The 13,976-nt window shown below is 35.4% G+C and overlaps 1 protein-coding gene across 3 annotated transcripts in view; it reads right to left on the bottom strand.

The window, feature by feature from the left end:
• Nucleotides 1-13,976, bottom strand: part of LOC106467371 (sodium/hydrogen exchanger 8-like) — a 158,889-nt gene that overhangs the window by 40,257 nt on the left and 104,656 nt on the right. For all 3 annotated transcript variants that reach the window (XM_022395538.1, XM_022395537.1, XM_022395539.1), the window contains 5 exons: nt 12,738-12,854; nt 12,526-12,608; nt 11,775-11,886; nt 7,723-7,865; nt 6,937-7,014 (listed from right to left, as the gene is read on the bottom strand). In XM_022395538.1, coding sequence (XP_022251246.1) covers nt 6,937-7,014; nt 7,723-7,865; nt 11,775-11,886; nt 12,526-12,608; nt 12,738-12,854 — 533 coding nt within the window. The remainder of the gene's footprint in view (nt 1-6,936; nt 7,015-7,722; nt 7,866-11,774; nt 11,887-12,525; nt 12,609-12,737; nt 12,855-13,976) is intronic.

The raw sequence follows: 13,976 nt of genomic DNA, 5'->3' as shown, positions 1-13,976 counted from the left end.
AAAAAAATACGAAATAAACCTGAATTAACCTTTTTTCTTTTTAGTATGACTTCAAATTGTAACATGAAACCACATTCGTTTATCCTAAGTAGCACTAAGTTCGTAACATTATACATTTATTTATAATCAAATTTTACTGTTTTTTTGCCCTATTAACTGTGTCTAACTGCTATCCGTGCCATTATAAGTTGTAAATCACTCAGGGAACGTGCAGTTCACGTTATGCTATCGAATTACATTACCCATGAGCTGCTCGCACGAGTGCCTCATGAACCATTTTAATTATATTATTATTACTTATTTTACCTAATCTAGTCTTAAATAACTTAAAAAGATCCATATTTTTATATTTTAGTTATTTATATAATAATAAATAAAGAATATATATTAAAAGCCAGAAATAAAGTATTTGCCCAATCTTCTTTTTACTTGCCCTCGACAGTCGAGAACAGTTAAGCCTGATTTCATATAGTAGTGCACTTAAGAATTTTTATTTAATTAGATAATGCACCAAAGAATATAGACTGATAACATGAAAAAAGTATACAAGTTGCCTTATCTCTCAAATTTTTCTGGCTTTCTAACTATGCAACAAGAGCCATTACAAATTCATCCAAGCTAGTCATTAACTTTTCCATGGGAACGAATCTTGTAGTGTGAGCGAAATTGACATCTAACTGTTCAGAATACAATGTTACACAATATGTCATTTGACAGATGAAAACCTTGACTTTGTATTGATTATAAGTAATATATAATGAAACATAAGAGAGAACTATCAAGGAATTGTGAAAGAGAGGATGTGACAGGTAGGTGTGGCAGGAGGGGTCTGATTTTCTATTCGATAGTTCTGTAACCAAACAAAATTGAAGACAATAAAAATTATGGTTTGTCTGAGCAATAATGATTTTATAGAGAGTAATTTATACTTAATTTCGTACTTTTTCAAGGAGTGGTAGATAAAATAGGGATGATGACATGCTAAGAAAAAATCTATCACGTGGGTCAAACTATTGAAAATTCAGGATTTTTTAAAATATTGCCTTGTAGAATTAAGAACTTAAAACTTATATACTATTAAAATATGGATTATTAGCTAAACGTTTATGCTATTCTAATTGGTATAACATAAACTGAAAGTGGTTTAATAAAATTTTGAATGTAAAACACTAAAACATTGTGTCATGCACAGTAAAGGGTACCTGGGATGATAGGGTTAACAGAATCACATGGACAAAAGTAACCAATACCTAATAACTACACTGAAGAAGAAAATCTAAAACTGAGACAAAACTACACATGGAAAAAACTGATAAGAAAACAAGAAAAATGACCACAAGGAACATCTCGTCCCATAAAGAATAGTTTGGTTGTCTAAAACTTATGAAGAAAGATTTAAAGATGACCCCAATAAAAGACCACCTGCACGATAAATGCAAAGAACACAAAAAACTTTAACATTCTGCTGATTTCTTAACATCAGCAACAAAAGAAAATATAAAGTCACTCTTTCCATGGGAAACTTCTCTCAAAAACATGCTATATGAGTACTTATCACTGAGGAAGGGTGCACACTGGGAGCAAACATCATGCAAAGACATGGATGTGAGGTTGGACTAAATTCAAATAGCTTAACAGTCTATGACCAGAAAATTGCCATGAACTAAGTGACAATCACACCACCAAAGGTTGAACTTTGAGTACAGGGTAATGAAGGCAGCTGCCCTAGAGTTAAATAGAAAAGAAGAATAGGTGATTCAAACCAAAAGTTATCTGTTGGATTTGTTTTTGAAAGGATGATGACAGGAAAACAGCAAACTGCTTAACTCCAGAGAAAACTTTGCCAGAGATGAATGAATCTGCTGGAGAGCCCAAGGTGTTTCTTTTCTATGAGCCATAACTTCCCATTTGCATACATAGGCACATAAATAAGTTAAATAAACAAAATGAAACATGTCAAGTAAAAGTGAATTTCAAGACAACTTTGTTTATGCATAATTTAAACACATGCACACTAGCAGATTTTAAAAAAAACATCTGTTGAACACTCATAAACTGCAGACACACAGAAAAAGGCAGTAAATGCAGCTGTTGAAAGCAGGTAATTGGTGATTGCTTATCTTGTATAACCATTATTAGATAACAAACTACAATGCAGTTTTTAACTAGATGCTTAATCTTTCACAACATATGCAACACTTTTAGCTGACTGTAACAATGGAAAGAACTACTGAGAAGTATAAAATAAGTATGAAGTACCAAAATCCATAATCAGAATGATCATCAAGAAGTATGACAGAACAAATTCAACTAAAACACTTGAAAGAAGTGGACATGCAATCAAAATTACATGTAGAGCAGGTGGGTAAATTGTTCAAGCAGCTACAAAAAATCCAAGATTAACAGATAAAGAGTTACAAAAGATTTAGATGTAACAGACATAACAGTACACAAAAGAACTGTACAAAGTACATGCAAGCTAATTTTAAAGGAAACTCATAAAACCATCTAAAATTTGCCAAGAAATATTAACAGAAATCTAAAGCATTCTTTCACATAATTTTCTGGTCCAATGGGACTAAAACAGAACTTGTTCCCCCAATATGGACCAAAGTATGTTTGAACAAAAAGGGAAAGTCTTCAGTGAGGAACATCTTATATTTACAGTAAAACATGGAAGTAGTTTGACAATGACATGTGGGTGTGTGTTTTAGATGTATAAGGACCAAAGACATTAATGTGACTGAAGAGTGAACAAATGCAGGTATGTATAAAAAATTCTACAAAGTACAAAAACACCAATTGCTCGTAGAAGGATTTGAAGGTGGATTATCTTCCACTAAAACAATGATCCCAAGCATATGGTTGAGTCAACTCTGGAATTTTGAAGCAAATTGAAGATAAAAGTTGTGGAATGACTTTCATGTTCACCAGATCTCAATTCAATAGAAATGCACTGTACTGATCTGAAAAACACTGTAACCAAGCATTGTGTGTCCAATTTGCCTGTAATGAAGGGAATATGCAAGATAGAATGGGCCCAGATTTTTCCAACAAGATATAATTTACTGGTTGAGAATTATAAAAATCTCTGAAAGCTGTAATAAGAATAAAATGAAGCCACATAGACTATTAAAGCAGGGATGCAAACACTTTTGTTTTGCACAAATGATTAATACATTTTATACATTTTTGATTGAAGAAAATGTTTACTTCCAAAACATACTTACCTTTTCTCAGACTACAGCTAGAATCCCACATTTTATATGATTTGTCATCACTACTGGACAGGCCCCAACCAGATAGCCATGGTAGGAATTATAGGGCCATAGTCCCTGTATACCAAATTGGTGGCTTGGGCATTTGGACCATAATATATATATATATATATCTATACTTGTGAGTGGATCCCAACTTGTAGTCATAGATTGATATGTTCCGAGCCACCAAAATCACGATGAGAAAAGTAAGCAACACTGAAGTGGAAAAAACCCTCTCCTCAACCTGAAGAAGTCAGAAAGGCAACAGCCTTGAACGTGGAATGACGTGATCCTGTACACCATACTCCTATGGTCTGGAATTATGAATGCACATCTTCATAACACTTCAGGGTCCTAACTGGATATAACAAATGACTGGAAACCAAGTCGTCAGAGAGGTGAGGAATAGCAGACAGATGAACGGTGAGAATGATTTATCCCCTTCCCTGGCTGCCAGTGTCTTAGGTAAGAAGGATCTGTCTGGGTACAGAAGTATGTAGGTAGAATAATAAAGCATACTGTGCACATACAGTGTACACAAACCTGACAGGTGATGTCCAATGCCAGCAGCAACAAAAAATAAAATTTAAGGGAAAGGTGATACATGGGATAAGGCCTCAAACAGGTGTCAAGACAGAGCATGTAATACCACCTTAATATCCCAGTTAGATAATTGAAGATTTGAGATGAAGGACCTGAAATGACTTGAGGAGGCTGGAAGAGCTCTGGGGACTCAAAGAATTTCTGTCTCTTCAAGTATCTGAAGGTAGTCAATAAAGCCTCCTTATATAAGTCGAATGTAGAAAATACTAAAAGCCAGGTAAAAAAATGAGCTATGGTTAGTACATCTGGACCAAGTGGGTTCAATCTCCTCGTGAGACACCACTGTCAATATGTCTGCCATTTCCGTTGATACATGTCCATCGCAAGACTATGCAGAGACTGAGATAGATACATGGCAACCTTAGAAGTCAAAACCCAATTCTGTATGAAGGACTGCATAACGTCCATGCACAAAGCTTGAGCTTTGGGATAGCTGTGGGCATGATGTCAGATCATGGCTGCCTCAACAGAGATGGCCAAAGAGGAAGTTGAAGAGGTGAGCACTCTTGAAGAATCGGAAATCAAAGTTGAGCCAGCCAATCCAGTGCTATCAACAGAACACAACAAGGAGTTGACCAAACCATAGCTACAACTCTGGGTAACAGATGAATTGGTGAGAAGGAATAGAGGTACAATTCTGTCCAGTCCTGACTAATTGCATCGATCACCAATGCCTGAAGTTGAGGTACTGGAGACAAAAATTCCAGTAACTGAGTATTCCAATGAGTGGCAAATGCATCAATCATTGATGTCCTGAACCAAGAGTAAATCCAATGAAAAACCTTGGGATGTGGCATCCATTCAATTGGGAGAATCTGGTTGGGTCGAGACAATTGATCTGATATAAAATTCATCACCCCTAGAACATGGCAAGCTAGTAGGCTGATATGATGGGAGTGAGCCCAATAAAGAAGATCCAATGTTCAAAAACAAAGAGATTATGACGCAGTGCCCCCTTGATGGAAAATGTAAGACAACATCATGGAATTGCTGTAGTGAAGCATGATGATTTTCGCCTCAATAATTCCTGATCTTGAGACATTACCCTTTAAACAACAGGAAGTTCTAAAACACTGATGTGGAGGAAAGGCTTATTGTCAGTCCATAGGCCTTGGAACTCCTGACTGTTGAGATATGCACCCCATCCCTGAAGTGAGGCATCTGTGAAAAGATGGATCTTGGAAAGAGACGGTGGCAGAGGAACTCCTATCATAGTATTGCTCTGATCTAACCACCACTTGAGATTGAAGATGATGATCCTGCATAAGGATACAGGGTAATTCAGTGGATTGCTCTTTGTGATCCATTGGTCACATAACAACCACTGAAGGGATCTCATGTGTGTTCATCTCAAAGGAATGAGGAATTCAAGTGATTTCCACATCCCCAAAAAAGAAAGAACCAACTGTGCAGTGGGAGAAGTAGACCTAAGTAAGACTCTGAATGCCTGTTCCATAGCATGGAGCCCGGATGAGAGTTGGCTGAGTCTGACTGAGATACATGTTGAAAAAGACATCCAGATGGATGATATATTGTGTTGGAGTAAGAACAGATTTCTCAGCTCTAATAATAAAGCCTAGCTTGGTGGCTTCTGAAAGTAGAATCTGGGTCTGATGTTCTGCCATCTGACAAGATGGCACTAGCAATAACCAGTCATCCACATAATGATGTGTGCACAGGCCTACGGAATGGAGGTGATGAGAAAAAGCTCATATGGGAATGTGTAGATAGGCATTGGTGACATCAAACTTGGATATCCACAGTCCTGGCAAAAAAATGCTAACACAGAGTGAGGAATGAATCTATCGTGAACCTGGGAGGATCTAAGACTAAGCCTGTGTAGATAGTTAAAACTGTTACCTTCATTTATAACAAGCATAGAGTGCTAATACTTATGCATGTGACTGTATGTTACCACTTTTGCTATGGTATTTATGCTTTTCACGAGCCAGCGAAGAATAATTACAATTATACTTGTTATAAGACATTAGTATTAGGCCTATTTCATTTGAAACACTACATTCTTAATGTAGTCCCTTAAGACTTTTCAAGAATTAGAAGAGAGTATAATAATATCATTCCAACTACACTATATTTGTCATACCCGTTTTCGATTATGTGTTTCACTCAATTCAGAGCTCTTCAGTGTAGATCCACCCCATCTATCTATCAACATTCAATTCCAGCTGATCTGGAAACTTGTGTTATGTGTTATGCGTCTTTTATAAGCCAGTAAAGAATGATTACAATTATACTCATCATAAAACATTAGTATTAGGCCCTCAGGGCTTTTCAAGAACAAAAAGTGTGTATAATAATAGTTTTCCAACCACACTACATCTGTCACATCCATTGCTAATTATGCATTTTGCTCAATCCAGAGTTTTTCAGGCCAGCTGAGATATAACAAACACACACTAGGGACTAGATTAAGAATGTAGTGTTTAAAAATGTAATAGGCCTAATACTAGTAAGACACATAACTTAGTGAGGTTTAAAAATAGATGGACCTCAGTAAGTCTGCTGATAAAATCAGAAGCTTGTAAAGTTATATTTCATGCCTTGTCTCTATCAATATATATTGTTTGGATTTTCCTTTATAAAAATTAAATCCAGGGTTGCAGAAACCATGTTTTAATGTTGTATTTCCATCTTTTCACTATTCATGAAGCTTGAAATGCTGTAGTTTCAAAGAAGTACCATAACTGATGAGGGCCTAGCTCCTCAGACTGTTATGGTTGAGTCCCTTCTGTAAAATGCAGAGAATGCACCTAATCTGTGATGTTAGTTGTGTAGGGTGCTGTGATAGCACCAAGAATAACTAACAATCAAAAAGTGTACTACATAGTCAATAATATCAACATTGTTAATTCCATCTAATATTTTAAAATAATAGTAATAATTTAATATTACAAAATTAACTCCAAAACCTAGTGAGCACTAAGAACTGTTTGCTGACACTGAGCCTAATAATTAACAACAACTACCACCCAAAAGTAAAAACAATGTCATACCTAAATAAGAAAATAGACAAAGAAAACGTCACAATACAAATAAGATTTAGCATGGTTACCATTTCTTTAGTTTTACTCAGGGAAATCTCTTTTTCTTGGCCTCTTCTTTTTCGATTCTTTCTTTCAGCTTTCAAAAACTAAAACATGAAACACAGTTATTTAACTGGACATTGAACATCTTAGTAATCATCAGAATTTTTCATGCACAAGAAACCTTTTCTTCTAATTTCAAAGCACAGAAATAGTTATGCTTAAAAATTAGAAAATAAACTACCTTTTATCCATAACATTAGCATAATTAGAAATGCACAAGATAAAGGATAATACTTTATAGACAATCTAACAGGCATCAAAATAAATTGTTTTTTTTCTCTAAAGTTTAGTTCACTCTCATAGAACCTTTATCAGAACATTAATCTTGCTTTCTGAGACATGACTAAAACCATATATATAGTCAACAGATAAATAAAGTTTTTCATATTATTTCAGGCATGTATAAATCCACAAAATATAGATCCATATATAGGTGAAAACTGTGGCTCAGTAATATTTGATAATCTTATTACAGAAATAACTACAACCACAAATAAATGTATCTCAGATCAGTAATTATACATACAAATAAATAAATATTATCCTTTACATCAATAATGTTTAGCCAAAATAATTAGTTTTGCAAGGAATAAAACTCAGTACATTTTCTAGAATAACATATTACAAACAATATACAAAAATTTCTTTCTACAGAAAGTAAATTAATCTTCACTAAGAATTGTATGAACAGTATATATTTTTAACCAGCTGTCTACAAAATAACAGGTTATTTTTGTAGAAGAGAAATTCACCTTCATGAGAGGCATTGTGGAACCACCAAGTACTAAAATGGTAAACAACACTATTATTAATGTTGTGGTCACCATCACATGACGTTTTTCATTTTCAAACTCCAAGTGCAGTGCCAAGGCATAGGCAATCGCTCCTCGTAATCCTGTGAATAAACAAATAATTCATAATTATTTGCTCACTTAACAAATAAAGATATGAACGAATGTTAATAGGGAGCTTCTCATTCAAAACATTTTTGACATAATAACATGCAAGTTTTTATACAGTCTTTTAAGTAATACAAATTCCTAAATGAGGGAAAAATAAACAGAATTGTTAAAAAAGAAACACTGTAATAGTATACCAACTGGACAAATTTGGCAAGAAAAAACAATATTTTTTAACAATACTACTGTCGTAAGCATCTTCTCCAAAACATTCACAATAATATTGAGCTTTTTAATTAAGTAAAACTACCCTGTAGTCAGCAATGGTCAAAAGCAATAAGCCTTGGGCAAACAATCATGTAAAAATTCAGCAAGATGGGGGAGAATAGGACAGGAAGGGGATAAATCATGACTTAGAGACAAACTACAGAATGTGTGCCACCTTCATGGATAGACACAGAGGGAGGAAGAATGAATGAATGAGAAATAAGGAATGTGAAAAGTCTGGAACATCTTGCAAGAGACCAGAAAAAACCCACACATGAAGCTGAATGGGAGAGAGAGAGGAGTGAGGTTAAAGGAACAGTGAGTGTGACAGGGGTAGAAGAAGGGATGAAGTGAACTGGAAGAGGTTCAATAAAGGAAACTACAGCGAGACCAGCCAGAGTAGAGCTAGTAAGAGGACTCGACACAGAGTGATAGGAATGAGTAAAAGCACTCAAGAGAGAAGACGAATAGGAGGGTAGCCATAGAGAAAAAGGTTGTACCAGTTGTGACTGAATGCATTTACAGCAAGAGCTGAGGGAAGAGAAACTGGGGAAGTATGGTGTTGAGACAAGTGGAAAAAGCATCTGGAAGAGGAGTGCCCAGACAAGAGCCCAGTTACAGGAATACCTGAAGATTGAGGGACCACTCCATAGGTAGTATCTTGTCGTGCCTGAAAAGGCACCCAGAAAATGGCAAGCTATTAGATGCATAGGTATAGAACAGGTACAAAAAAAGAGTTCAAGAGTGTGGAAGCAGAGGGAGAAAGACCAAGTGCCACCCTGGTGATTGATTTAGGAGACAACAGCAGACTTGGCTGTAGGAATCATCACTATATATCCACAAACTATTATAAGAATATGATTAATAGTCCAACATACCATCAAAAGCTCTAAGGGAGTGATATGAAGGGATGAATCATCGTGAGACCACTAACACAAAATCACTTGAGATTCGAGACATGCTCTCCTTCATCAAGGAAACATCTGAAAACAGATGGTATTAGGTATATCAAGTCATCAGGTGAAGTCTTTGAGCATGGAAGGAAGAAGCAAAATGTTGGAGGAAAAGGGAACCCAAGAAAGGAGCTAGTAATCTTGCAGAGTTCACTGTAGACACTGCAAAAGAGCATGATCTAAGGGAATACGAGTTTCCATGGAAGCCCAAGTCCCCAAAAAAGAAAGAACCTTCTGCACAGTTAGAGAAAGAGAGGAGAGGGCAAGGGAAACTAAACATTCCACATCCTTCAAAAGAAGAGAAAGCTGGGCCTGTGGAGATACAAATTGAGAAATACCCAAATAAATGAGAAACTAAAAAGGTGTGAGATGTGACACCTCCACATTGACCAACCAGCCCAGACTCATCACTTCATGAAGGAGGAAAAGACAATGGATGTTGGGACAAAGCCAAATAGGAAAAGAAACATCTGAGAAGTCCTCCTTAGTCATCCCAAGACCTGGGGACAAAGACCACCATAGGGTGAGAAATGTTCCCATGGTAAATCAAGGGATGTTTAGAAACCGACTGATACCGGATGCCATGAAAAACCATGAATAAATCCATTCAATAGTCTTTAGCCATTAGCTACAACACTGCCATAGACATTGGCAAGAAACAAGATCTCTTGGAGGAGGGAAGTAACAGGAACATGAAATAATGGAAGAGAATAGAAAAAAACGAGGGATAAGTCTCACTGACAAAAATCCCAGTAATGCACAATTGGATGCAAATGGATAGCAAAGGTAAACCTATTTAAACAGGACCCACTGAACTTGAGCCCATAGGATAGTCACCACCAAGACTGACAGCACTGAAGTTGACGAGCAGTGGGAGGATAGTTGGGAGCAGAGGAGTGAGAAATGCTGAGAGAGAGAGAAGAGGAAGCAGGAGGAAAGGAGATAGAGAAAGAGAAGAAGAGAAGGAGCATGGGAGAGGCAGTAAACCAGTGAGCATAATGAAGAACATTGGCATGTGGCCCCAACATATGACCCCAGAGAAACAAGCACCCCAGTAGAATCACACAGGCAGATGAAAGGAGCCAGATGAAAGCATATGAAAGAAAAGGGAGGAAATAAGGACTTGAGTAACAAGGGCATTGTGCCCCAACAAACTCTAGCAACAGATTAACCAATATGAAGAGGTAAGGTTGAGAAAGATAAACACGCCACAGTAGAGAAGGTATGTGAATAAGAATCCACCAAAAATCCTGTCAAGGGAATGGTGGATTACCATGGAAAGAAGGTGAATGGATGAAAAATAACAGAAAAGAGTAGAGAGTACAAGACAAAGATGGGAAAACGTAAGTATAAGAAAAGATAAACAAGAGACAAATGATCAAACCCTCAAGTCTGAAAAACTTCAGAGTTTAGGATTCCATGAATGGCAATACAACAAGAAATTGGACTTAATCATATGAGGTAAAAAGGAAAGAAGAAGAATGAGGCATGCATGAATCAAAGTGGTGGTAAAAGTAATTGAATACAGACTATCATATTTGGAGAGAAAGTAAAAGTAAAAAAAAACAATACCTAAAAAACCTAGTTCTGAAATTATAAAAAAGCTTAGGTAGGTACTAGATAGCATGGGTATAAGATTAGGAAAAGATTGATAGTGGGAAAAAATGTCAAAATCCCTTCTGTCATAGGTGGAGGTATATAAGGTATAAGAGAAGGCCAGGCCACATGAACACTCCACTACTCACAGCACAAAAGCTGTCAGTTCTCCCAACAGACAAAGACAAACCTGGCACCAATGTAGGTGTGAGATTAGTGTGAACAATGTTCTTGTTTTCTCATGCCAAACAAATTGGAAGTTACTGATACTAATGTAGAAATAAAAGGCCACAAAATCTGTAGGTGCAGAAAAATGTTTGAAAGCGAAAATCCAACAATAAACACTTCCACAACAGGCAATACTTCCACTTAAAAAATGCCTATTTCTAAAAAGTTCACAAGCAAAAAAAGAAAGACACATTGTCACACACAATTGCCAAATTAAGATGATTGTGGTCTACAGTATAGAGGGAGTCAGCTGCACTAGGAGGGTGTGTTGCACTCTGATTGGTGGAAGGTCATCGCATGCTCATTTGCTGCTATATCACATGTAGACACATAATGTTAAGTGGGAACTTCAAGGCTAGTGGTGAGCCTCGATTGTGCTGCCCCCTATATGCACAATGTTGGCATATACTATGTGAATGGAGGTAAAGTATCGTATCAAAAGCCAAAGCCATAAGTTTGTTTAAATACTGTATTATTTGTTTGTTATTCTAGAGCAAAGCCTTATTGAGCTATCTGCTGTGTCCGCTACTGGGAATGAAACCCTGAATTTAGTGTTGTAAGTCCGCAGACTTACTGCTGTCTCATTCGGAGACATAAATACTGTAACTAGAGTGATTTAAGTTAGTGTAGTAATTTTAGTTCGATAACTTTTTTATCTCTAGAAGGAAAGCAAACTTCAACAAATGGATGCATTGGATTTGGATATTTCAGGTGAACATATAATATTTCAACATTGTTATTAACCAAAAATTCATCAAATTTTTACTCTTAGAAATATCCTAAGTCTAAAGAAAATCTAGTGAGTTAAACACAAACAATAAATCATTTATTATAATTACTATGCATTAAAGTTATACTGACCACTAAACCACATAATAAACATCATTTTCTTGGTAATCTTGTGTTCTCTGAAGTAATTCATCAGGAAAGATAATGGGAAAATATTAGCTCCTCTGCCAATCAATATCAGCACCTATAAAAAAACACACTAGATACATATCTGCAAAAAATTATCATAAACACAAACTAACTCACAAAACATGTCTTAAGCTAGCAATATTTATCACATCTTTGAATAAAACTTCTCTGCAAAGTGAATAGGATCAGTGTAGGACAAAGTGAAAATTAATGTGAATTCTTGTAATTGTATTTGGGGGGGGGGGGGTATATTAGAACTAAGACCAACATTTGTCACTGTATACTGGCTAATTGAAAGAAAACATTTTATATTTTTGAAGGTATCTTAATCACCTCATGGGGTTTAAAAGATGTCATTATTTCCAAAAGTCATATTATGTTATCGCGATAATTAATATCAAATATTTAAGTGAAAGATCCAAGAAATTGTGGGACCAGAATTGAGCCCATGACTAATGGCTAAAAGGCCAATACTCTGAACTACTCAAGAGTCTGTAGAATTGTGTATGCTTTGTTCAAAATATTTGAACACTAACTTTTATGTATGCAAATAGGATCCTCAGGTAGACTTCTATTTGCATTATTCTAAACCTAGAGAGAGAATACATTTTCAAAACAACATCTTTCTAATGTATTAAATACTAAAGAAGAAAAGTACAAAAAACTTTTATTACTGAGTGTCAGATTTACTTACAATGCTCCAAATCACGAGAGATGGTTTCACAATATGACGGAAACTAAAAATGGCAAGACCCAAGTAGGCAAACACTGAAGTTTCTGAAATACGGAAAAAAAAAAACTTGTATATTTGAAAATAGTAATATATTCTTGAGAAAATACAATCTTTTCAGCATTTTAAAATATCATAACAACTAAATATATCACAAAAAACAAACAAAAACATACCAGCTATAAATGCAAGAGTTCTCAGGGTTTGCTGCATGGTGATCTGAGTTACAGGAGACAAATTAAAATGAGTGTAGTGGGACATAACTACTCCATTGAAAAGGATTGCCATTATTCCTGTTCAAAGAAATTACTGTATTAAAACACTTTTCTCTTAATTAAGCTTTTCAGTAATAAAATAATCTGCAAATTCTATCTATCCACAAAACTAACCATATTAATAGCTCTTAATTCAATAATGAACTAAACTGCTCTTATTACTGTCAATTAACAACAGTAACCTTATTAACAACTAATAAATCAGTAATGAATTAAAATGTTGATACTGTCTATCAACAACAGTAGCGTAGTTAATAACTCATATGTCTATAATGAATCAATTTGCTCATACTGTCTATCAACAACAGTAGTCTGATTAATAACTCATAAATCAGTAATTAATTAACCTGCTGATACTGTCTATCCACAACACTAATCGTATTAATAGCCCTTAATTCAATAATGAACTAAACTGCTCTTATTACTGTCAATTAACAACAGTAACTTTATTAATAACTAATAAATCAGTAATGAATTAAAATGCTGATACTGTCTATCAACAACAGTAGCCTAGTTAATAACTCATGTATCCATAATGAATCAATTTAACATAACATATAACATAATATTTTGGGACAACATGGGACCTATTGGTCCATCTTGGCTGTTCCATCCTCAAAACTAAATTAAAATGATTGAAAATAATAATAATAATAAAATTTTAAAACCAACCCTTTTCATTCATATACTTATCAAGCTTTTTCTTAAACCCACTTAAATTAACTGCCTCTACGACATCTGAAGGCAACCAATACCAAAGGCCAACACCCTGTTAGAAAAATGAAACTGTCTTAGCTGAAGATGACTCCTACCTTTCCAAAATTTATATTTGTGGCCTTTACTATTCTCATTGTTAAATGTAAAAAAAGATGATACATCAACACTATCAATTCCCTTTACAATCTTAAACACCTCAATCAGATCTCCCCTAACACTTCTTTTTTCAAGAGAAAACAAGTTGAGAGATTTCAGCCTCTCATCGTATGACAACCCCTCCATCCCAGGCACCATTCTAGTAATCCTTCTCTGAACCCTTTCCAACAATTCAATGTCTTTCCTAAGGTAAGGAGCCCAAGAATAAACACTATATTCCAAATGTGGCCTAATCAGTGTACAATGAAAGTATAACCTCTTTAGACC

The sequence above is a fragment of the Limulus polyphemus genome, unplaced genomic scaffold, assembly GCF_000517525.1.
Source record: "Limulus polyphemus unplaced genomic scaffold, Limulus_polyphemus-2.1.2 Scaffold2589, whole genome shotgun sequence".
In the NCBI taxonomy this organism is placed as follows: domain Eukaryota; kingdom Metazoa; phylum Arthropoda; class Merostomata; order Xiphosura; family Limulidae; genus Limulus; species Limulus polyphemus.
This window is presented reverse-complemented; position numbering and strand designations above follow the sequence as displayed.